The sequence below is a fragment of the Pseudorasbora parva genome, chromosome 21, assembly GCF_024679245.1.
Source record: "Pseudorasbora parva isolate DD20220531a chromosome 21, ASM2467924v1, whole genome shotgun sequence".
Lineage (NCBI taxonomy): Eukaryota > Metazoa > Chordata > Actinopteri > Cypriniformes > Gobionidae > Pseudorasbora > Pseudorasbora parva.
The window spans coordinates 37926872-37953820 of NC_090192.1; the positions used below are offsets into that span (position 1 = coordinate 37926872).

A 26949-nucleotide genomic window follows, 5' to 3' on the forward strand; every position below is an offset into this window, starting at 1 on the left:
GATCGGTGAATTAACTGGATTAACTGAGCACGTCACGCGGCCGCGGTCACGACAACGCGACACGAGAGCGCCGCATAGTGCGCGTTTCCAACACATGTCCAACTTTAGGCTAGCCAACTTTTATGGGTGTTTTTTTGTTTTTTGGACACATGCACGAGCACAGAGGAGTGGAGCATTTGATCGATCTCCACAGGAGTGAGTTTGTATAATAATCGCATGCGTAGAGCTGGTCATTATGGCTGGAAACAGTGAGATATCAGAGGGAGAACTCAAGAGAGAGGAGGATTCTGATTCTGATCTGTTCGAGTTTGGAGATGATCTGGAGCTCAATCAGTTTGATGGACTGCCATACTCTTCCAGATACTACAGACTCCTGCAGGAGAGGAAAACTCTGCCTGTTTGGAAACACAGACATGAATTCATGACTCTGCTGGAAAAGCATCAGATCGTTATAGTCTCAGGCACAACCAAGACTGGCAAAAGCACACAAGTGAGCATGCTTCTTTATTTATCTCACTGGGTTTACAGATACATCTTTTCTCTTGATCAATGTCGACATGCTAGGCGTCTACACTCTTTAATGAGTTTTCGATTTGTGTACCACGTTTGGATGTTTCTTCTCTAAAATGCCATTGATTTGGCTGGTGTTAAAATCAAACTGCAAAAGATTTCATTCATATAGTATAATCTCAGGAAAGTGTAAATATAGCATCAGTTTACATGATTTAAAGCTCACTGAAGTTACTAATAATGCTGTTGTTGTATGGCAAGCCATTTTAACATTTATTCATGAATTCTTGATATCGCAATTCAATATTCAGTTTTAAATGCTAATTTTACCCTCAATTTTCACTAGTTGAAATGTTAATTGTTGATATTTGTAAATGTAGTTCAACGTTACTTTTGTTATTTCTGGTGTCTGTAAATATATTTCTGATATCAATAATTAGGAGAGTAATTTCAGAGATCTAAATGGCTTTCTTACTAGTAACAATCACGTTCATGATTTCAGAAATTAACATTGTCACTAGTGACAAACAAATTATCCATATAAAAAAAATTTTTTAGTAGCAATTGATATGTTAATATCAACAACAGACATTTGCACTAGCAACCATGCAAATATTGATATAAAAAATAAAGGTACTAGTAAGAATTGTACTTCTGATATGTGAAATTGGAATTTCAACTAGTAAGAAATCAATTCTTGATATAAACAATTGAATTTGAATGGCATCATATCGTGACATTAACTAGAGAAAACACAATTACAGATATCAAGAATTATATTTCTGTGAGAATTAACATTTTTACTAAAATGTGGAAATGTAATTCCTGACATAAAAATTGTTACTAAAAATCAAATTTCTGATATTAAAAATGAGCATTTAACAAATGAAAATATAATTGTTGATGTCAAGAATTCATATCCTGGAAATTAATAAAGGTAAAAACGGCTTGCCATAATATTTGCACCCTGGAAAAGCACTAAAAATAACATTGAGAAACATAAGGCCACACAGCCATGAGTTTGAGAGGTTGAACTATTTGCTTTAATGTTCATTGACTGGTACCTCATCATTACTATGGAAATCAATATGCTACTGAACTGGACTGAGGTCTGTCACAGTTGTATATTGTCAGTAACAAATATTGCTTTATTATTGTCACTTTGTGGGAAAAGTCTGTCTGTTAAATGTTTTGACAGTGTTTATGTCTATTAAATTACTTATATTGGAATATCTATACATAAATTCAAATTAATGATGTCATTTGTTATTTTGATGCAAAACTTGCAGTGGACTAATGAGCTGTATTAAATTTCTCCGAATTTTAATTCAGTAAATCCCTCTTCCAGTTCAACATCCTGCCGGTTGTGGCCCAGACACTCTAAGAATTTAACATAATAGTTGATATTATAAACGATACACTTTCACCATTGCTAGGCATGCTATGAGACACAGAGCTGCTGTTTGCATGTGGCCTGATCATGATTCATAAATCTGAGCAAATAGACTTTACTAATTGTTTTAAATGAGGTCATCAGTTCTGTGTGATGGGAGTGTTTGCCGTCGAGCGAGTCCGCCTCAACCATTGTGTATGAGCAAATAGTGTTCATTCAGCTGATGCTTCTGTCAGTCTTGACAAAACGTTGCCTCTGCCTTCATTTTATGTCATTTTAGATAGCAACCAGTGTTGAGCACCCCTAGTGAAAAAACTAATTTTTAAAACACATTTATTTCATACTAAGTATACAGTCCCTGACAAAAGTCTTGTCGCTTATCTATTTTCTAGAAATACCTGATATTAACCTGACTTTTAATTAATTAATTGGTGTTAGAAATAGCTCATATGAATAGCTAAACCCCTCCCAAATGATGTTTAATGCACTGAAATAAATAATTTTCACAGAAAAAATATTAATCATTTAATCAAGACAGAAAGGTCAAATTTTGGCAAGACAAAAGTTTTGTCGCCTGTACAGAAATGGAACAAATTTACTGCAAATACAAATGTCAGCAAATTAAGTTGTGGTGCTGTGAGATCCAAATTGAATATCTTGTATGACTTCCATGAGCTTGAAGGACTGCATCCATGCGGTTTGGCAAGGATTCATACAATTTATTGATGAAGTCATCAGGAATAGCTAAGAAAGCAGTCTTGCATGCCTCCCAGAGTTCATCAATATTCTTTGGTTTCGTCTTCCATGCGTCCTCTTTCATCCTACCCCACATATGCTCAATGATGTTCATGTCTGGTGACTGGGCTGGCCAATCCTGGAGCATCTTGATCTTCTTCGCCTTGAGGAACTTTGATGTGGAGATGGAAGTATGCGATGGAGCACCGTCCTGCTGCAGAATTTGGCCTCTTTTATGGTTGGGAATAAGAGGTAGCTAAGATTTCTTGGTATTTTAGACTATTGATGTTCCCTTCCATCCTGTAGATCTCACACACCCCCATACTGGATGTAACCCCAGACCATGATTTTTCCGCCACCAAACTTCACTGTTTTCTGGGTGAATCTCGGATCCATTCTGGCTCCAGTAGGTCTCCTGCAATATTTGCGGCGACTGTGGTGTAATTCAACAGAAGATTCATCTGAAAAATCCACCTTCTGCCACTTTTCCTGCGTCCATCCTTTTAGCAGGCAGTGGGCCTTTACAAATGCCACACGGTTTTTCAATTGTCTTTTGTTTAGTGCTGGCTTCTGGGCACTGATTCGACCATGGAAAATGCAAAAATTGACTCAATGGGCTTTACCAAGCTGTGAATATTAGAATACTTTTTGAAAGTTTAGTTTTTCACTGAAACATCACAAAAGCTGGTGGGATTAAAATGAGCCATTTCTTGTAAAGATATCTTGATTAGAAATATATTTCAGCGGCACTTTAGGTCAATTTGTACACAAGCGACAAGACTTTTGTCAGGGACTGTACTACAAATCCATTAACATCTTTATGGGCATATTGCTTGAGACTTACTGAAATAAGTATTATAATGACACTTTTTTTGGAGTACTGTTTTATTGCACAATGCACATTTCTTAATATTAAAATGCCTAAAATGTGTTTTAATATCGCTTTTAGTAAGTATAGTATGATCTCTGTATAACATCAGTCTTTAAATACAAGATATTTAAAGTGTGCCTAAAATATACTTGCAATAGTTCCATTTTAGTATCTGGTATATTTATTTTTTGCTAGGGACCTTAAAATCGTTTTTAGAAAATAAGAAATTATACATTTAGTTGCAGTTTTCCATTTTAAGGATACTAATAACGATTAAGAACAGATTTTTTTTCCATATCAACATCCACCTAAATAAAATTAAAGGAGATTTTTGTCTAACTAATTTGTTTTTACTTTTTAGGGATGCACCGTTATGAACATTTTGGTCGATACAGATAACCAATAATTCTTTATATTTAAAACCTGGTTACCAATATATTAACCGATAAATCTAAATCCAACTTATATAATTTTTGAGAGCCTGATTAAAAAAAACAAGCTCATAATTATGATTATTTCCTTTTTGAACTTATTCCAATCATATTTTAAGCAATTCAAACCCATAGTGCGCATCTGAAGTGTCTCAGCTGAATGAAATAACGCATTACTTATCGGACACACTTTCTTATTGGGCCGATAACGGTAACATTAAAAATGAACATATATCGGGCTATACCAATATTGTGGCTGACATATTGACAATGAAAAATTTGCTAGTGCATCCACCGATATGACAATTTTGGCCTGTACGATAACCGATAATCATATATATTTAAAAGTTGATCGCTGATATATTAACCGATAAATCGAAAGCCAAATGTTTATATAATTTATTCCTTTTTGACGTAATTTCAGTCATATTTCAAGCAATTCAAATCCATCATGGCGAAAAGTGTGCATCGAAGTGTCTCAGTTGAAGGAAATAATACATAATTTATCTGCATTAATATCCGCTAATTTCTTTTTTATCAGTCTGATAACGATAGCACCGCTATGGTGCATCCCTACTTCTTTTTTATTTCTTGTCCTGATTTTAAGTCCTTAATTACACCTGTCATCTAAATCTGTTTTTAAAAGTGTCTTTGTTCCTTTGTATGATTTGACATTTGAATGGAATACATACTATATCTGGTTTAAAGTTGTCCAGTTTTCTTATCTGAAAGATTACAAATCAGTCAAATCTGTTGCTTTAATGCATAATGCATAATGCATATTCTGGCATTATGATTTGCAGTTTGTAAAATTGAAAATAGGAAGCTGTGCATCTGTTAAGTTCATCCGACCTGTCCTCAGCAGATGCCCAGACTGCTCAAACCTGCAGCTGTTAGACACAGTTGCGGACGGATTTTAATGTTGACCGCCTGCAGAGAAAGACTGACGTCAAAGCACTTTGTGTGGCACATGCAGAGATTAACGCAACAGGCTAATGGTTGTAATAATTGTTACCTGAAGGCTTCCATTTGAACTGTAATGTAATAGAATGCGTTCAGGTGTTAATAATGTGTCTTGACTGTCTACTGTAGATCCCTCAGTGGTGTGCAGAGTTCTGTCTGTCTGCTCAGTACCAGCACGGCGTGGTGGTGTGCAGTCAGATCCAGAGACGGCAGGCTGTAGATTTGGCCCTCCGTGTTGCCGACGAGATGGACATAAACATCGGCCATGAGATCGGATACAGCATCCCGCTGGAGACATGCTGCTCGAACGACACTATTCTCAGGTCTGTGTGAAACCCACAAAGTGTGAAAAAAAACGCCCTGAAATGCTCACTATTACCAAATGTTTTCAAGCTGGCGATATTTTAGTTTTGTGGTTTGGTTTGCCTGGCTAAAGTATGAGAAGAATGCGATGTCTCCTCAAATGCATGACATACTTGAGGCCTTTTTGCTTCAGTATACTGATCACTGAAGGTCAGGAGGCATTTCTCTGGCTATGACTTCCCCATGGAGAACTAACTAGAACTACATTTTCTAACTTTTGTCATATAGACTTTACCAAAATGTAGTGTTTTGCAGCACATTTTTTATTATAATAATTATTAATTATTACATTTTTTAGAATCTAATAAAATAATTATCGTTACTACCAAACATCACGTAGTTTACTTTTCTAAGTGATGGGAATTGATTTTTAACCTGTCAGATGAAAAATAAATCAAGTAATGTCTTATTTGATGTTATTATAGAAATGTGCCTAGTTAAATATGTCTAAAAAACTATTAATACCAACGAAAAAGAAAAGAAAAGGCATTTTTAATTTATAAAGCAATGTGTCTAAGCAAATGTCTTTTATTATGCATTTTATTATAGACAAATCTAGTGAAATGTCTTTTGTTTTTTATTTTATAAATCATTTTCTAATCATTAATGTCATTTACTTTTATCATAGAAGTATGTCTAATCAAACATGTCTAAACACGTGTTGATAAAAGCATATAATAAAATGATTTTTTTTAAAGTTTTTGCATGTATTTTGTTGAACAGGTCACAAATAATGCTGATAAAAGATTATACCAGTTGTGTGTGTGTGTGTGTGTGTGTGTGTGTGTGTGTGTGTGTGTGTGTGTGTGTGTGTGTGTGTGTGTGTGTGTGTGTGTGTGTGTGTGTGTGTGTGTGTGTGTGTGTGTGTGTGTGTGTGTGTGTGTGTGTGTCCTTGTTTATATTACATTGTGTCCCCATAAGGATAGTAAAACCTGAGATCACCAGCCAGCGGCCCCCACTTTTCAAAAGGCTTATAAATAATACAGGATGAGTTTTTTTGGTAAAAATGCAGAATGTTTCCTGTGATGGGTAGGTGTAGGGGGATAGAAAATTCAGTTTGTACAGTATAAAAACTATTACGTCTATTTAGTCCCCACAAAGATAGTGAGCCAGACGTGTGTGTGTGTGAGTCAGTGCGTGCACTTTTGTTTTATTTTGTAGCATATTTATCTGTGAATGTCAACTTTTGTTGCAGGTACTGCACTGATGACATACTGCTGCGGGAGATGATGTCAGACCCGATGCTGGAGCATTATGGGGTGGTGGTGTTAGACCAGGCCCACGAGAGGACCGTGAGCACTGACGTCCTCCTGGGTCTGCTCAGAGAGGTGCTTCTCCAGCGGCCCGAGCTCCGGGTGGTGGTTCTGTCCGCCCCGCCCGCCTCAGACACGCTCCTCACGCACTACGGGACGGTCCCGCGCCTGCAGCTGGAAGCCCCGTGCGCCGGTGAAGTGATCCACAGCAACAGCAGCAGCACTGAAAGCTTCTATTCGGCTCTGAGGCTCGCTCTGGAGGTCCATCGATCCAGAGAGCCAGGAGACGTAGCTGTGTTTTTAGCTTCTGAGCAGGTGAGGTGAAGTGGGTTCATGGTTTACAACAACTCGTGTACTTTTATGTATGTTATACTACGGGGCCGTTGAATGCTTAAATCTGATTGGCTGAGGAACGTTCTGTGGTGTGCAGTTATTTTCTGGGAAACGCACAACGAACGTAGGTCCAGGCAGCTCTCTTGACTGTATTACAGTTCCATATCACTTCACATAGTTAACTGTATGCCTAATAACGGAAATTACAGGACAAAAAAAACAACATTAAGCAACTTAAAGGCTACAATTTATTTTCACTAGCAAGGTAATAACAGCGCTGTTTAGAGACCCACAGAGGTAGCCTAAACACAAGCTCTCTCTCACTCTCACTCTCACTCTCACTCTCTCTCTCTCTCTCTCTCTCTCTCTCTCTCTAATATGACGTTTCGGAAATAGCAAAATAGCCGTTGGATGAGACGCGGAATAAATAGTCCTACTCAGAATGGTGATTTAAGTACAAAAACTGGAAGAATCCCTTTAAATATATCATCGGATCGATGTCTTGAGGTGTGGTAGCCGTAGTATAAGCAGAATAATTGACTCCGGGCAGTTGGATTATTGGAAAAATAATGCACATTATTGTATTATATTTTTTTAATAATGCAACGGCCCGGAGTCAATTATTCCTTATTGTATCTGAGCAGTTAACCTGAGTTGTTGTAAATTCATGCAAAGGGATGATCCAGGAACTGGAGAGCTGAGGCCTGCTCAAACCAAGAGTGAAAGTTTAGTCTCATCGATCAAATAAGATCATTTATGTGCTGACTGACTGGTACATTTCCTTTTAAATGTATGGAGTCGGTACGATTTTTTACTATGGTTTGATATTACTATTTTTGGCTGCTTTTGTTTGATCAAAAATACATAAACATTAATATTGTGAAATGAATACAAGAAAAAAACATCACCTGCAGCTCAATCTAGCAAAGACTGAACTGCTTGTTTTCCCTGCTAACCCCACCATACAACACGATTTTACCATCCAGCTAGGTTCATCTCTGATTACTCCTTCGGGGTCGGTCAGAAATCTTGGAGTAATCTTTGATGACCAGCTGTCCTTCAAAGACCACATCTCGAAGACGGCTCGGTCATGCAGGTTTGCATTGCACAACATCAGGAAAATCAGACCGTTCCTTACGGAGCATGCAACACAGCTTCTTGTCCAAGCCCTGGTCATTTCTAGACTTGACTATTGCAATGCGCTTCTGGCTGGACTTCCATCTTGTGCAGTCAAACCTTTGCAAATGATCCAGAACGCTGCGGCACGTCTTGTATTCAATGAGCCCAAAAGGGCTCATGTCACACCTCTATTCATCTCTCTGCATTGGCTACCACTCGCTGCCCGGATCAAATTCAAAGCTCTGACTCTTGCTTATGGATCTTCCACAATCTCAGCACCCGCATACTTCGACTCACTCCTACGAGTCTACACCCCCACCAGAAGCCTTCGCTCTGCTAATGAGAGGCATCACAGAGAGGCATCAAATCCCTCTCTAGAACTTTTTCTTTCATTGTTCCTGGTTGGTGGAACGATCTTCCGTCCTCCATACGCACAACAGAATCACTCACTTCGTTCAAAAGACAGGTAAAAACTCATCTCTTCCATGAGCACTTAATCTTACATAAAAAATAAAAAATAAAATACAAAAAATTCTTTCCCCCTCTATTTCTCCTTTCTTCTTTCCTTTTCTGGTCTTTGCTACTCTGAGCAGTGTACAAATCTTAGTATTTAGGGCACTTTTTGTGTTTTCTTTGCCTCTTCTTGACGGATCGCTTCCTGTTCTCCTGAGTTGTAAGTCGCTTTGGATAAAAGCGTCTGCTAAATGCATAAATGTAAATGTGAAATGTTATTACAGTACAATTTAAAAGAACTGTTTTTTATTTGAATATATTGTAAAATGTACTTTATTCCTGTGATCAAAGCTGGATTTTCAGCGTGATCCTTCAGAAATCATTCTAATATGATGATTTGATGCTAAAGAAACAATTATGATTATTACCATTGTATTATTAACAGTCTCTTTGAAATTTTAGCCTGTAGTCCTTTCTTCAATGTAATGTTTGACTATTTTTTACTCTCATTGGCTGCCATGTGGATAATGTCTGATCTCTGAGCACACCAAAAAGGGAACAAGTTGCACACAGAAGATGGGTTAGACTTTGTTTCCACTCTTAATCATAACCTTTAGCATTAGCAGCTAACCGTGATGCAGCACTAACACAATGTTCTCCATGATCTCAATGACATTGTTGTGTTCAGCAGGCTCAGCAGCGTCTGAATGAATGCGTCCACTCAGCTCTTTCACTGTCACTGACACTCTGCTCTGTAAAATAACATTAATGCCTCATGTTTGCTCATGTTTGTGGTTAGTGACTTGAACTAATTTTCGAGTATTAAACTTTGGCATGTTTGGCATTAAGGTGGAATTTGTGCTACAGACAGGAATGTTACCTCGAATCATATGTCTTATTGGGTTAAAAGTAAGCTGTTGGATTTCTAACCTGTTGCACATATTTTGTGTGTGTGTGTGTGTGTGTGTGTGTGTGTGTGTGTGTGTGTGTGTGTGTGTGTGTTTCAGGAGGTTGTCTGTGCCTGTAATATTCTCACTAAAGAAGCGTCCAGAATGAGTGCATCTCTGGGAGAGCTGTTAGTTGTCCCTCTGTTCCCCGGACTCACTGGAATGTGTCCACCAATCACAGAAAGTCAACAGACAAGTAGGCGGGTCTTCGTTTCCTGTAGCCAATCAGAGGATCTCTTCTGGCCGGTGGACACCATTAGTTTTGTCATTGATACTGGAGTAGAGAAGAGATTAGTGAGTGAGCTGAAAATCCAAAATATAAATTCACACCTTTTTTCCTCTTAACATTTGCACCTAAAATATGGATTAGTCATGAGTGAAAATTCTTGTAACAGTAAATTCCCATTTTCTGTGGTGTTGTTTGTAGGTGTATAACCCACGAGTGAGAGCCAGTTCAGAGGTCATCCGACCCATCAGTAGATGTCAAGCTGAAATCCGTAAACGACTGACTGGATCAACAGGTGCGTCAACTTTCTGCAGAATCTGTGCTCAAGCAAATGTTTCTTTAAGACTTAAAGCCCCTATTTGAACGATATGAGAGCATAGTCTGAAGCAAAAATGTGACCCATCACAGAAACCAGGGACACAAGTCGGCAGTTCTACTTTCGAGCAAAATGAGAAAGAAGCGGCGTTTTTTTTTCAAATGATGTGATTTTCGCTTTTTTGCAGAATCTGTAATGAAGAAGCCTCTGTGTTTGAGATGGCATTAACGGTATATTTAAAAGCGTATATTTTGAAGTTGAAATCGCCTTGTTTTGTCTGTGTGTATTTTCATACTGGTCCCTACCAAGGAATGTGTGGCTAATTATTCATGCAACGCTCTGGCCGACTGTAGAGATGATCTGAGCGATGATGAAAGCGGCATAATAAGACTGAATAATACCCCTAATCTACTGAGCGAAGAGGAAGAATGTATCAGACTGGCGTCAGACGAGTTGGACAGTAAGAAATCAGAAGCTATACCGATAGTAACATTTGACGGGGATAAACACAGAGAAATGGGCCAAATCTGTAACCGTGGCTGTAGTGTAGGGGTAAGGCGCATGTCATCAAGTTTTGACGCAACTCGATCAGAGGATTAAATCTGCCTTTTGCCACACAAAAGGCAGGTTGTAACCACATCTCTGTCTTTATCCCCTTCGAACAGACGCACAGTACATCCACTAAGAAGACCCCGGCAAACAGAAAGTGTGCCCGAACGACTTATTTCATTGGAGGCAACGAGATTTGCAAGAATACTTTTCTGTTTCTTATGGGGTGTGTTTCCATAAACACCAAAGATTGTCATTTTGTGTTCATTCTAAGAACACACACACGTTATCTCATGTTTAGACCTTCCCATACCTACCTATTGTTCTTAACTGTCGTTTTAATTGTAATCGTTAGCATCATATCACTTGCCAAAAAACCCCATTACTATAATGGGCTTTTAGATGGTAATGTTAGCATCTTTATTATTAGTAGTATGCGGTCCGATTTTTCCCGTTGCGTCTGTCGTTACTAGCAACCATGCAGCTTTACAGGGGGTGTGGCTTATCTAAATGAGATGTAAATGAGCCTATTGTCACTCCCAGGATGTGAGAACAGGTGAGAACTGCAAAACTTTAGAGGCTGTTTTCTCTCGTTTACACTTTTCTAAAGGCATACATTCAGATGGACACAACTTCTCCAAATATTATCAGATTTCCATGTGTTACACATCGTTGGAAAGCTTGGAGACTACACTTTCAGAATCTGTGAATAACTCAAAATGCCCCAGAACCGACTTGTGTCCCTACTTTCCGTGACTGGTCACATATGTTCCACCAGTTGCAATACACTATGCAAATTATTATAATTTATAATAATACAAAAAAAAAAAAAAAAAAGGTTTTCCCCGATTGCAGCAACTTTCTATTTTATTACATATATTTTGCTCCAATATCCCGGGAAGGGATGATTTTGTTCTCTTATGCACACAGGTGAAAACTGCTTTATTCATAAATGTTTTAAGCAATATGTCATAGTTAAATTTGCAACTTTAGATGCAACCATAATTATTGTCAGTAGTGAATGGATGTTAAATCTGTTCATTTGAAGGGAAGTGCTTCTGCTTGTATCCTGAGGACCTTCAGCTGCCCACTGAGATCCCTCCGCGGATTCTGGAGTCAAACATCACGTCCACGGCGCTCTTTCTGAAGAGGATGGAGGTGGCCGGGATCGGACACTGTGACTTCATTAGCAGACCTGGTGGGTGAGATTTCAGTTCACAGTGGCATATGAGAACTTTAGAGAGAGGATCTATTTTTTTTTTTTTTTTTTTTCAACTTAATTTTTTTTTTCCATTTTTAAGAACAAACATACATACATACACATCATACATATGTTTTTACATTTTTTGCTGGTCCACCTAATCACCAACCTATTAAACAAACATTACACAACAATAATCTTCACAGGAAATAGAAAAAAAGCACTATTAATAAGTTAATACTTTAATTAAACCAAGGAGAGTGGGACTTTTTATTTATTCATTTTAATTATAGGTGTTTCTATTGCTGTATATAGTACTAGATTTGCCATCCCTGGAAAGCCATCAGTCCCAGTCCAAAGCCGTTCCTTCTAACCAGGCTGCCCATCTTTTTTTAAATGATGACTGTTGCGATCTGAGAGTACCTTCAACATCTGACTTTACAGATGAGAGAAATGTCTCTAAACGCCACCGACAGATCAGCGTAAAATGATAACTGTTCTTTCACACGGTTCATTCTGCATATTCCTTTCTAAAAGTCTAATGGCGAAGTTCATTTTCTGTTCTTTGCTTTGGGTTAAAAAGAAGTTTGAAATATGTGAGCAGCAATACATTTTTATTGAACATCCTGTCTACTTTGATAGGCATTGAGATGATAAATATATCGTTGCTGTTTCGCTGCTGAAATACACACGCATTTGGCGGGTCGGCTGGTGTTAATGTCAAGGCCTGACTATAAAGCAGCCCTCCACTGTGTTATTTTTTATTTATTTGTGAATGTCTGACCTCGATGGACTGAACAGAAGATTTCCACGTCAAAGAAGGCGGAGCCTCAAAGCCACACCTACCTATTACAGCATCACCATTTACCACAGACCAATGGTAGTTGGCGTTTTTTCCAGAAAGTTCGCTTTGGCAACTCTCGAAACGAACACAAAACAACCTTTGCTTTGGCCTGATTTTGTTTGAGAAGATTTCGCACCAGTTCGTCTGAGGTATATCTTTATCATACTGTAATCTATAACTGTTGCTCGTACGAGAAGGTGTACTCATGCACAGATGGGTTTGCTGGTGTGTGTTCGGTCATGCGTACATTTGCTGAACTGACATCTCTTTGTCTGCTGGGTTTTAGACTCATTGTTTCTTGCCACAGTTTGGACTGCGGGAAGCTCAGAGGAGAAAGAGAGATATTCATTATTGACCTATGCACAGCCAACAGATATAATACACAGGAAGAGAAAAGCTCAGCGAATGTGGAAACATGGAGAACTGCCTGCTGAAGTGCCTTAAAATGTGCAGCATCATTCAATGTGTTGACGTAATTTCCACTGAAACAGGAAGACAGGGCGGGACATATCAAACAGCGCCGCCCCTTTTTTTTAAATAGCCAACAGTGTTTAGTTTATATCACAGTTTGCCCAGAGCCGTTGAGCTCGGTAAAGCCACGGTTTCCTCCGTTTCTCCTCCGTATCACTTTAAAATACAAAATTCAAATGAGTCCTATAAGTTTTCTGGTCTGTGCCGAGTCGATCATGTGATAGGCTCTGTGCTATCGTGTCTCTGGAACGGAGCTGCTGGAGTTCATGTGTCACTAATATGAAACCAGACTTCATTCACCCCAATGGAAAGCATATTTGCTCTGTCAGATCGTTCCTTATCCCCTATATAGTGCACAGTGCCAGGAAATAGTAAATGTGTGAACAAGCAACAGTTTCAGCATCTGTTTATAATGTAGGGGGCGGGGCTTTAGATTCTAGAGAGCATTTGATTGGACAGAAAATCTGATGAGACGCTGAAGTGCAGAGTTATGTCATCAAAATCATTGGTGTTATACTGGTGGAAGTGAGAGAATGTAAGTTTTGAATTTTTAAAAGGCTAACATATTCATTCTAGAAGCCAACAAACTTCAATTTTGATTTAAAGGGGTGGTTCCGTGTTTTTTTCTAGGCTTGGTTTTTTTTTTTTTTTTTTTACGTTGTATTTTACTTCTATTCTCCCTTTATTCCACACCGCTGTCTCCACTGTCCTTTGAACGGCTCGTTTGCTTCCTGCTTCTATGAAGCCCATCCCTCTGAAAAACGCAATGGTCTTCGATTGGTTAGATGGCCAAATGTCGTTTCCTGTATTTTTATTGGCTGAAGTGCCAAGCACAGGTTGCCGGAAGCCACGCCCCTTCCCATTGCGGGCAGAAGTCCCATCTGCGGAGACTAGCGAGGGTTTATGATGTCACCAACTCAGAAGAAGCTCGTTGTAGTCCAAACTGGCCGTTTTTGTAGGCAATAAACTGCTGTAACTTTAAAAGACGATGTCTCCGTTTGCATTGAACTTTCAGCGCTGTAACTTTGCAGAGACTGTTTATGCTCAAGCAGCGACATTACACACTAACTAAAGTTAAAAAAGTCAAATCGCATGCAACCACCCCTTTAATGGGGAAATGCCACATAACTGCCCGCACTTGTTTCATAATTCAGCACGTTTAATAAGTCACAGGAAGTACAGAAGGACACATTAGCATGATGTTTATTGCTTTACAATTTCCAGACCCTGAGGGGCTCATGCAGGCATTGGAGGAGCTCGATTATCTCGCTGCTTTGGACAATGATGGAAACCTGTCTGAGATGGGCATCATCATGTCAGAGCTTCCTCTGGATCCACAGATGGCGAAAGCTTTGCTGGCTTCCTGTGAGTTTGACTGCGCTAGTGAGATGCTCACCATCGCTGCAATGCTCGCAGGTAATGTTTTAACACCTAAAAGTATACCATGTTTTAAAGGGGTACTTTAGTGCTGGGAAGATAAATCTGTATTTAAACTGGCTCATTAATGTAGTACAAATGTGAAATTATTATGTGCTTTTATACTGAGAAAAGACAGAAAATGTATTACTGTCTCATGGGGATGAAAGACAACAATTCCCAGAATGCTTCGCTGTCCTACGAGGCCACTCCCAAAGCCACCGCTACTAAATCACTGGATCACTTTCCCACCGCGGTCATTTTCATAAAATCTGTTCAGTTAGAGAACAGACACTAAAAGCACTTGTCAGCACTACAGCACGAAAGCCATATGCTAATCAGTGAAGTAACCCTTTAATAATGCACATCATATATAATAATGCACATCTGTTTCCACATCAGCACCGAGCTGCTTCATTGAGCCTCCCGTTGGGATGGTAACAGAAGTCATGCGGTGTCATATGAAGTTCCAGCATCCCGAGGGCGACCACTTCACCCTGATCAACATCTACAACACCTTCAAACGCAGCCAGAAGGAGCCATGTGAGCCGACCGACACACTTTGACTAATGAGTGCTCAGGTGGAGGAGCGAGCTGACTGAACCGTGTGTGTGTGTGTGTGTCTGACAGATTTCAGCCAGGAGCAGTGGTGTGAGGAGTACTTCCTGTGCTGTGCTGCCCTGCAGACGGCAGATGCCATCAGAGCCCAGCTCACAGATATTCTGAAGAGGATCGAGCTTCCCATTTCAGAACCAGCCTTTGGCACCAAGACCAACGCGCTCAATATCAAGAGGGCGCTGCTCGCTGGCTACTTTATGCAGGTCTGAATAGTTTTTTATGTCTTGTGAATGTTTATATATGAATTAAATGCATATATAATGTGTATTGGTTTAAAATGTATATTATACAGCAATTTCTTTTTATTCCCATAAGTTTTGAGCTAATATTTGTTTAATTTTTTTATTTTAAAAGGTTATTTCACCCAAAAATGAAAACTGTATCTATATCTGCTTACCCCCAGTACATCCAACATGTAGGTGTGTTTGTTTCTTCAGTAGAACACAAATGAAGGTTTTTAACTCCAACCGTTACTCGTATAATGCATGTCAATGGGGTGCATTTAAGTGAGGGTAAAAAAAAACACAGACATACGAGTCCATATTAAACACAGCGGCTCGTGACGACACATCGATGTCTTAAGACACGAAACAAGCGGTTTCTGCGAGAAACCCAACAGTATTTTTTTTTTATTTTTTAGCTCATATCAGACGAATCTCATCTAGTATTCCCAACGGCATTACTTCCGCCGAATAAGGTCAAAATAACGGCGCGATCATAGAATGTTTACATAGATGCCTCATTTGACCGATCCACGCAGGCACTAATGAGGTATCTATGTAAATATCGCGCCAGGATTTTGACCTTATTCGACAGCTGCATGCAAGATATCTCAGGAGAATGCTCAAGGAAACACAGACACAGTGCAGTACTTTATAACATTTTTAAATGTATTAAGGAAGAAAGGTCATATATATATATATATATATATTTATATATATAGGTGTAAGTGAAACATTCATCAGAAAAGTCTTGACCAGCCAATCATGGTACTTAAAATCAAGTCGTGCCATGTATGGTATTTCAATGTAAAATCAAGAAAGACATGAATGTGCGGAACATGTGTGAATGTGTATTGTCTATCCTCTGGTTGTGTGTGAATGTGTCCAAGGACTTCATGTTTTGTCTAAGTGTGTGCACATACCGTAGCAGAAAAGTCAGTTATACAAGGAAAGCTAGAAAGTGAAGTTTTTAACAATGATATTATTTTATTTCCTGTGCCCTTAAAGCTTAAAGGCTGTTAGTTTTATGCATGAGAATAATTTCCAGATTTGAGATTAGAACTAGTACAAACAATTATATCCCAAACATAGCTTTTTAATCAGAATTACAGTCTCAGGACTCAACGTGGTCTCATTTAAATGTTTTGGGCTTGATTTTGAAGTCTCGGTCACTGATGTGTTTTCCGCTGTGTTCTTCAGATCGCCAGAGATGTGGACGGCTCGGGGAATTACTTCATGCTGCTGAATAAACACGTGGCTCAGGTTCACCGTCTGTCTGGATATGGAGCAAAAACTCATAAACTGGGTCTGCCGGAGTGGGTTCTGTTCCATGAGTACAACCTCTCAGATGACAACTGCATTCGGACCGTCACACAGATCTCACCGCAGGCGTAAGTTTGTTCTTACATTTAAATTAATTTACATTTCACGAGTTCACACTTACATCAATTAAATAGAGTAAAGATTATGCGTATTTGGCGTGCTGTCCGGGGAGGGCTCCGGGCTCGGAAAATTTGCCCGAACCCAGAGTATCCCCCCCCCGACATGGATAGTTTAGAACTAGATTGCAATTTGTGATTTGTTTTGATATTTATAGCAGTTGATTTAAGTAAGTGCGGAGAAGGGGTGGTGGTGGGATGCTGAGAAACTGTCAATGACAGGAAGGTAAATCGGCTGTCTATATACACCTCCTATCATTGATTAACTGATTAGTTTAATGTGCTCCTCTTGTGTTCCAATTGGGTTAATTATCTGAGCCTGCTCCACCTGTGTTTAATTAGATTTAATTGTTTGCGCGTGCTTCTCCCGAAATTAGTTTGTGAAACTTCAATTAATCATTTAGTAGACGCTTTTATCCAAAGCGACTTGCAAAAGAGGAGAGCAATAGAAGCAACTAAACAAACAAGGGCAACGACCTGCAAGTGCTGTAAGGAAGTCTGTTAATCGGACAGTACACACTTTATATATATATATATATATATATATATATATATATATATATATATATATATATATATATATAAACAAATAAACAGAAAATTGAATTGGATAGTTAAAGGGTTAGTTCACCCCAAAATGAAATTGATCTCATTAACTCCTCACCCTAATGTCGTTCTACACCCGTAAGACCTCCGTCATCTTCAGAACACAGTTTAAGATATTTTATATTTAGTCTAAGAGTGTATCTAAGTGTATGCACACTATACTGTCCATGTCCAGAAAGGGAATAAAAACATCATCAAAGTAGTCCATATGAGACATCAGTGGGTTCATTAGTCTCTTGAAGCATCGAAAATACATTTGGGTCCAAAAATAACAAAAACTACGACTTTATTCAGCATTGGCTTCTCTTCCGCGTTTGTGTTCAATCCTCAAATAAAGATTCAAGCGGTCATGCATCAGTGAATCGCTCAATGATTCGGCTCACCAGTGTCACATGATTTCAGCAGTTTGGCACGCGATCCGAATCATGAATCGATTCACTGATTAATAACCGTGTGAATCTTTATTTGAGGATTGAACACACGCAGAAGAGAAGACGATGCTGAATAAAGTTGTAGTTTTTTGTTATTTTTGGACCCAAATGTATTTTCGATGCTTGAAGAGATTCTAATGAACCCACTGATGTCTCATATGGACTACTTTGATGATGTTTTTATTCCCTTTCTGGACATGGACAGTAGATACGCTCTCAGACTAAATCTAAAATATCTTAAACTGTGTTCTGAAGATGAACGGAGGTCTTACGGGTGGGGAATGACATTAGGGGGAGGAGTTAATGACATCAATATCATTTTTGGGTGAACTAACCCTTTAAGTGCTAGTCTTTTTCTTCTTATTCCTACAACTAATGTATGAGTCTTTCTGTAAGTCCTCCTCTGGCTACTGCTACAAACATTATTATGGCCCTTCGTCCAGAGTAATGATGTGTTTTGATGTGTCATCATTAGTAATCTGGATTTACAATAGAGCTTTTCAGATTACACATCCTTTGATATGCTTGAGGATTAAACCAGATCAGATGCAGCTCACCGTTGCTATTTTTGTGCATCTAAACACAACCAATATGAACATCCTGGATATGATTATAAATGTTACAATTCTGCTGTCCAGAATGCAAAACTAGCTTCTTCTTTTTTTCTAAAACAATTAAGCACAATGAACATTTGATGGTAGTTTATAAAAATATAACAATAAAAAAAGAACAAAAGTATGAATGAGCATGATGCATGTTTAATGTCTAGTTATCACCTTTGGAAATATAAACTAATTATTTTTGCACCTCTAATAAAATCAATTTGCTGTTATGTCTTAACAAGGGTTAATGAATATTGCAGTAATATTGTTAAGAGTTTTTAATGTTTCTGCTATCCAAGGCTTTGTGAAATATTATTCCAATTTAAAATACCCATTTTCTATTTTAATATACTGTAAAATCTAATTTATGCCCATGTTCAAAGCTTAATTTTCAGCATCATTACGCCAGTCTTCAGTGTCACATGATCCTTCAGAAATCACTCTTATATCATGATTTATTATTAATGTTTAAAACTTGCTTCCTTTTTTTATTAGGATTCTTTAATGAACAGCATTAGCATTATAAATGTCTTTTGATGAATTGAATTGTCCCTGCTGAACTGAAGTATTCCTTTCTTTAAAACAAACACACCCTGCACGCTTCCATATTTTCTGTCTGGTTCCCTTCTGTTTTCAGGTTCATTCAAATAGCCCCACAGTACTTCTTCTGTAACCTGCCCCCTAGTGAAAGTAAAGAAATCCTGCAGCACATTCTGGACAGTGACCGGACGGGACACGTGAGAGCGAAGCCTCAACCGGCTGCGCCAGAGACGGAAGAGGCCGAATCACATGACCGGTGTGTCATACAGTGACCTCATGAAAACATGCGAGTGTGTAAATAGTGTTTAAATGTTTTGTATTGTTACTTCTGAAAAGACACTCAAGAATCCTGTTTGGGCCATTTATTTTGTGGGTAATTTCAACTGATTATGTACAGAATTAATAAATTATTTCACTGGTTTGGGGTGATTTCTTGTCAAACTGTTTTGTGGCCAGTTTATACTTCTTTTTTTTTACGGACTGGGACGTTTAACATCATAGAAACTATACTTGAAAACAGTTTAAAAATAAACCATGAGAGGAGCAGAGTTAAGTTCACACACTCAGATATTCAGTCATTTTAGCAATGATGGTTCCCATCCGGTCCATCGGGATCACCATCACGGTGCGGAGCGGTTTCATCGGTACGTCATCATACGACCACTTTCCCGTCGCACAGGAATCGGCCTCGTCCTGAACGGAGTAGCTGAACTTCAGCGTGGCTTGCTGTGACAAAAAGAAATTGTGTTAAAGGTTGATCCAAGACGAAATGTTTTTCTGCATGCATAAAAGAAGAATCATTCACAATTAAACCAAGAATGTGTATTAATAAACCGTTTTATGATGGTAAATTTAAGACCAATTAAAGATGTAAGATTGTTCGTTATGTTTGTTCCCTTCATTCTCTAAATGTCTAAACACAGATTATATTAGGCCCCGTTCACAACGCAAGTCTTAATGCTCAATTCTGATTTTTTGCTCAGATCTGATTTTTTGTTTGGCTGTTCACATTACCTTTTAAAATGTGGCCTATATCTGATTCCAGTGTGAACTGTTTGAGGTTTCAAACTAACCTGCATGTGCAAAAGAACAATATCAATGACATCAGACGCAGCGCGCTGTTGCACTAAAGCTCAGGAGGTTATAGAGGAAGTAAGCATTTTCGCTTTTTTAAAAAAATGTTTGTGTAACAGAAGCCATAACAGTAATGAGGAGGTGCTGAAGAGGAGAAGAACGAAAAGAAAGAGAGCAAAATTGGTTATTTTGAGCTTTTGTCACCTTCCTTTGGCACTGAAGCCACGTTCTTCTGTGTCCATGTTCTTCCATTTCGTGTGCTATTATTTCAAAAACGGAGCGGTTACGGTAGGATCCTTCTAGTTTAGCTTGAATTGAAGTATCTCCCCATATACTAATTAGGTCTAACACCTCACTCTCCCTCCACTGACTCACTCCATCGCTGTTCTTCATATCTAGTCAAGTTTTTAATGTTACGGTCTGTGTCCGTTGTGTCTAGGGCTAACTCGCCGGCACATTACTGTGACAAATGTCGGCATAGATTGACGTAAAAGTCACATCAAATCCGCCTTGGTTGTTCACACTGCAGCCGCTTTGGAAAAAATCAGATCTTTAAAAAACACATAAAATGACCTTTTCAATGTACAAAGTGATTGTGGACTTTGCACAGGCCTATCCAAAGGGTTAATGTGCTACCTGGTGATCAACTGTAAAAACTACAGATTTGACCTCTTCCCAACACTAATGGAAGTCAATGGGGCAAAAACAGCCACGAACAGTAAATGAGGGAGAAAAAACTCAAATCTGATGCTGCACAAACACTAACAAAGCATCAAAGCCAATGTTGTTTCTAATCTTTGAAATGTCCAAGACTGTGACAAAAGGTTAAAGAAAAATCACGTCCACAATCACGTTTTATATTAAGAAGTCATTTTGTGTTTTTTCTCTAGTTTTGATCAGGACTGAGGTTGATTTAACAGATGTATGCAAAAAAGAAATTTGAAAAAAATATTTATCTGATACATTTTTACAGTTTAATCTAGTGGATGTTTTCATACCGAACATAACGAAAGGGTAGTGAATTTGCTCAGAGTATTGTGGATTTTTGTTTTTAAATTTCACAGCATTTCCCCAAAATATGTGTCAAAATTTAAGGTTGTTAAAGGTGGGGTAAGTCTTATTTCAAAACCGTTTTAGAAAAAGGACACGGGCCAAGTGGAATAACAAACTTGTAGCCAATCAGCAGGTAAGGGGCGTGTCTACTATTGATGGTGAGAAGAGCGCTCGCTCTCGCTCTGTGCACGTCATTATTCAAAACACACGAGTTGCACATGACGGACGGTAGCCGACAACTAGCCTAATATATGCTGCTTGACTATGCTCATGTGGCATGTTCACTTGTTAGTCCATTTGCGTTCATTTCCACACCGTATGAAGCATCTAAATCTCCTCACTGTGTGCTTCAAGCATCAGCTCACACAATGTCTCCGACAAGTAAGATACTATACTCCTAATATATGTTTGCTTACTCTTTTCATGATCTATATAACCCTTATCCAGTCATAATTGTAATATGTCGTTAGTTGGATTAGATACACAGAGATTCTGCCATAGCCGTTGATGCCTCTGGGTTACGTAGATGTGGGGGCGACGCTATCAAAATAGGGGCGAGACCCTTTTGAGGGTAGGGGCGTGTTTGTTTTGGTGATTTGAAATACCAAAAACGGTTGCCAGATAGCACTAACCCCACCTTTAATACCACCCAAAATCATTCCATTTTCTGAAATGCAGAGAAAGTTGTGGCCAAATTAAGACTCAACAGCTCCCCATAGTGGACGGAAACATCCCCAACAAATCAGGATTTGCTTTTTTGCAGTACATGTAATTTAATTTTTGAATTAAATTCAGAGCCCTATGAAATCCGGTTTAAATTGATCTACTGGTCTAATTGAAAACATACAAAGTAACAGCAGTCTTTTCCATTTTTGGGTGAACTATTTACTCACATGAGGGAGAGAATAGGATGACTCAATTTTCATTTTTGGGTGAACTGACCGTCCTACTTTTGATTTATTCATCCTAAGATGACTTTTTAAAATCTGATTTTGTAAATTCTATTTTTATGAATGGATTCTGCGATTCTGTACACGTTTTTTTTTTTTGCATTGCAGAAATCGTATTAATAATGTAATGTCAGGATATTGAATTTAAGAATTTCTGCTCCAATTTAAGACATTTTTAATCAAGACTTTTTAAGATCCGTGGAAACCCCGAATAAAGCAAATATCGAGTACCTCGTAGAAGAACTCCTCCTCGTCGTTCACAAACCGGAGCTCTTCTTTGGGTTGAGCTTGACCGGATATGCTCTTCTTTGCTGGTTTACAGGTTTTACTGATCATCAGGCAGAACTGGCATTTACCGCTGGGTTTATTGGTCCTCTGTGCTTCAGCCATTTCCTTCCTGTTAAACCAAACAGCATTATCATCAATCAATACTGAACTAAATAATTGCTTCTCAAATCATATCCACCTGGAACTAGTTGTCAAGCAAGATACTGAAAGATCTGGCAACATCGAGAACTGAATAATTTCAGAAAACATTGTGTATCAGTGGACACAGTTCACTTTTTAATCCACTTTACAATATTTCCAGATGTACACAGGAGTTTTGGGGATTTCATTTGGCTAATCTACGTGTTGACCCACATAAGAGACACTGTTACATAAGGTCTTTATAAAGCCACGTGATGGAATTAGTGCCGCCCACTGCTGACAGACAGTCAATAACATCAAAACACCTTCAGCCGGACACGACCTGAGAGCATCACGAGACGAGAGTATCAGTCACAGTGACGGATATTTCTGCATTTTCCAGCAGGATGACAGTAGAGTGACGATGGGAAAACTGTAGATGGTAATTGTTAAAGTGCCCCTATTTTAAAAGTTCCTCAATTGTTTTGGAATTTGGAGACTCCTACAATAGGTTTACATGCATCCATGATCACTTTAATTTTCCCATAATATACACTACTGGTCAAAAGTTTGGAAACATTAAAGCTACACTGTAACTTTTTTAGTTTATTCTTAGCTAAAAACACTTAGTTCTTTCAAAATATATGTGCTTATTAATGTATATTTACTTCTTTCAAGTAGTAAAGTATTCTCGTAAGTTTATAATATGCCATTGAAAATACATACGGGTGAGGGGTTCGAATGCCGGTCGCCATGTTGCCCCTCCATCTTGAAAGTACATTAGCCAAAGAGGGACATACCCGTAAATTCAAGCTTCGCCTTTCGCGTTTTAACACTCAATGGCACCGTGTCGAATGTGAAGAGGGGGATTGCCATGTTAATCTTGGACTAAATCAGCCACCGTAGGAGTTAAAGGAGTTTAATGTTTTTGAAGGAAGTCTCTTAATCTCACCATTCATTTGATCAAAAATACAGGAAAAACTGTAATATTGTGAAATATTACAAGTTACATGAACTGGTTTCTGTTGTAATATATTGTCAAATGTAATTTATTCCTGTGATGAAAGCTGAATTTTCAGCATCATTACTCCAGTCTTTCCTCACATGGTCCTTCAGAAATCTAATATAATTTCTTATTATCATCAATGTTGAAAAAAGTTTTAGCTGCTTCATTTTATATTATTTATACATTTTTGAAAATCATGATACACTGCCATTCAAAAATTTGTAATTTATACTTTTATTTAGCAAATGTGACGATTAAAAAAATAAAAGTAAAATGTTACAAAAAGTTATATTTATAACAAATCCAGTTCTACTTTGTATTCATCAAAATCCTGAAAAAAAATTAAATTAGGCAGCATAACTGTGTTTCTCACTTTGTGCTCAATTATCATCAGATATTATTGGTGCTTAATTATTAGGAATGGTTCTTATTTTTATCAATGTTGAAAACCCCTTTTGCATGATAAATGTCTTTGCTTAATTGTCTGCTAAATAAAAGTATTCATTTATACTACCTTTGAATGATTGTGCATCCACAACAACAAAAAATAACTAAACATCACAACTGTGTTTAACATTAATAATAATCATAAATGTTTCTTGAGCATCAAATCCTCATATCAGAATGATTTTTGAAGGATCATGTGACACTGAACACTTGAGTAATACTACTGAAAATACAACTTTGATCACAGGATTTTTTTAATAATAATATTTTTCCCTTTAATCACCTTTTAATGTTGTTAACCCTGTTCGTGCTATATTTGTAACACACAGCTGCATTATTTTCAGATGCACACACACACTCCCTCTGCTGGTTAAACCGTTGAACACTTACTGGAGTTGTTTGTGCATGGGCAGGGCGATCTGTGGCGGGACGTTCACGAATCTCTCGCTCAGCAGCAGCCCGACTGAGTGTCCGCTACCTGACAGAAGCTGCTCAAACCTCTCCTGGACATCCGGGGAGCTGGAATTCACACACTGCTCTATAATCATGTCCTTCAGCTTCTCCAGACACTCCACGCCCTGTTCAACACACACACACAGCCATCAGAAAACCACACAGGAAGGCAAACGTCTTTATAAATGAATGTAGGTATGCCGAGTCTCCGACCTGTCTCTCCGTGAGGTTCACCATGCTGATGAATCCAAACACCTCATCTGGGTCGCCCTCATCATCGCTGTCCTCCGGTACCTCCGCTTGCTGGAGCAAAACACACAGAAAATATTCAAAAACATGCATTGCAATGATAATTTGATCATTAAGGACACAACCACTATTCATCCTGATGTTTATTACATTTGATGAATATTATAAATATAGGTATCAATGTATTTGAAGGAAAGTTTTTCCATTTTAGATGTAATGGACCCCCAAATATGTTCATCCTATATGATCAGCAATGCATTAGTGTATAAAGACCCAATTTGTACTGAAAATAAAAAAATATGTGTGTGTGTCATTAGTTTATTACATTTTTCCTAGTCACTATAGGACTGTACTACGTGATTTTTTTAACATTTATTTAATCTATGTATTTACATTTTATTTTTGTTATATTTTTCTCTAAACCTTTCCATCAACTCACCCCTATAATATTACTGTAAATCTGTTTAATTAATTTGATAAATATGTGAATATACCGTTAATATATTTTTTTATAATTTGTTCTACTTACTATAGCATGTTCGATGCATTTTATTTTTAAAATGTATTTTATTCAATGTATTTATTTAAAGGTGCAGTGTGCAACTTTCCGTCCACTAGAGGGTGCCTATTTAAAACAAAGGTGTAGTTTGATGACGCAAAGTGTGAGCGCAGCATTTTGGGACATGTGGTCTTCACCTCACAGCCGGTGGAAAATAGGACTCGGGCAGAAATCATGTTTATGCATGCGGTTATTAACGTTACTGTAGTGTGAAGAAGAGCAGGACTGAGTGTTGAGGTGCTGAGCACGGCCGCTGGAGCGATTGTTAAATAAATACCCGCCTCACAAACACCCGGACTTTTATTATGACGGGACACATTCGCCTGCACTGATCCCCTCTTATGATTGTGAGGTAATGCAGCTCTGATTATCATATTAGATACATTTAAGTGTGTTTAAAATGATGTTATGAGGTTACTCTGTGTGTTCACTAGTTCACACTGCTAAGAGTAAAGCGCTCCAGCCAAGTAAAACCCAAAACCGAGGATAACGCAGATATGACGCAATTGACAGGCGACTTCCTCAAACGCTATGCTGAAACGTCCCGGTCCTTAGTTAAAATAGCAATTTTCTCACAATTTACAAATAGTTGGAAAACATTTGGGATATTGTAAGAACTCAACTGAACAAAATATATAACACTGGCCTAGTGGTTTTTAGATATTTTACTGCAAAAATACTACATAGTGCACCTTTAAATCTTATTTTTATTATTAATTTATTTTTTTCTAAACCTTTCCAGACTCTCTGGAGCCCTCAAATTACAATAAATGCACATAAAATCACTGTAAATCTCTTGATGAAATATACAGATGTCGACAGAAAAAAATTAAAAACAGATATTCTACTACTATTATTTAAATGAGTCTCACCCTGATGACACTGCCAATGTGATTCTGCTGAATGATGATGTCAGTGAGATCAGAGATGTTCACGTGAGATTTCAAGAACAGCTGGAAAAACAAAAACGTACATATAAGTTATATTATGTATGAATGTACATATTCGTTCTCATTTTTAATCTCTGTTGAAGTGCAAACTGTGCAATGTAAAAAAAAAAAATCTGTTTATTCAGTGCAATGCAAACAACACCGTCTGTCTGTCTGTAACTTAACTTACCTGTTGCAGAAGGGTTTTAATGCCATGAAAGTCGTTTTCAGATATCGTGTGTGCTTCAAAGTCCACGATGACCTCCTAAACACAATTCAAAATAAATATATTCTTCACGAAACTGCGTGTTTAAAACGCAGACCCAGTCTGGCCTGCACATCACGATGTTTTTGGTTGCAATAATAGTTAAAACAGCAACGCACCTCGTTTATTTCTTCTTCTGAATGTTCACTGCCCTCATCCCCAGAGTCTTCCAGACCCTCGTCCGAGCTTTCATTGCTGTCTTGGGGGTTGTGACCTGTTTCGATAGCTCGCCGCTTCGCAGACGAAGCCATGCTGCTCCACTACAGTACGCAGGAAAGACACGAGTTCACGCACAGCGACGTTTTGTGTTATGCACATGTTAGGAAACTAAGGAGTGTTGTCGGCCATCTTGGCTCACAGTAGACGTTCGAACACACGCACATAACCCCCTTGCACAAGATCCAAAATGGCGTCTGTTTAAGATCACTAGCTTGGGCAGCAGAATATACCATATTTTACAGAGGGGTGCTGCGTGAAAATCATTTATTATTTATTAAGAAATCATTGACACTGAATTGAGTTTTAAATAACCACGTTTGGCATATATAAACAAATAAATATGTCCCCGATGTTTTACGTGGTTATTTTTAACGTGGTTGTTTTACCTCAGCACTGAGTTTATCTCATTTTACAAAATAAACCTTAGTGATGAATCGCTTATAATCTATCTATCTATCTATCTATCTATCTATCTATCTATCTATC

At 38.2% G+C, this 26949-nt stretch overlaps 2 protein-coding genes across 2 annotated transcripts; one reads left to right on the forward strand and one right to left on the reverse strand.

The window, feature by feature from the left end:
* Positions 1-31: 31 nt before the first annotated feature.
* Positions 32-19136, forward strand: dhx32a (DEAH (Asp-Glu-Ala-His) box polypeptide 32a). The gene is made up of 11 exons (XM_067429786.1): positions 32-490; positions 5033-5226; positions 6462-6834; positions 9432-9665; positions 9799-9892; positions 11511-11660; positions 14203-14394; positions 14797-14937; positions 15025-15215; positions 16434-16624; positions 18949-19136. Exons 1-11 carry the CDS (start codon positions 236-238, stop codon positions 19121-19123), a joined length of 2190 nt encoding a protein of 729 aa, XP_067285887.1. The 5' UTR covers positions 32-235; the 3' UTR covers positions 19124-19136.
* A 62-nt stretch (positions 19137-19198) lies between these two features.
* On the reverse strand, positions 19199-26530 carry bccip (BRCA2 and CDKN1A interacting protein). Its single transcript, XM_067429789.1, has 7 exons — positions 26364-26530; positions 26170-26244; positions 25923-26003; positions 24456-24545; positions 24180-24367; positions 22160-22325; positions 19199-19577 (listed from the first exon to the last, which is right to left on the reverse strand). The coding sequence occupies exons 1-7, from the start codon at positions 26493-26495 to the stop codon at positions 19407-19409; spliced, it is 903 nt and encodes a 300-aa protein (XP_067285890.1). The 5' UTR covers positions 26496-26530; the 3' UTR covers positions 19199-19406.
* Positions 26531-26949: the final 419 nt, after the last annotated feature.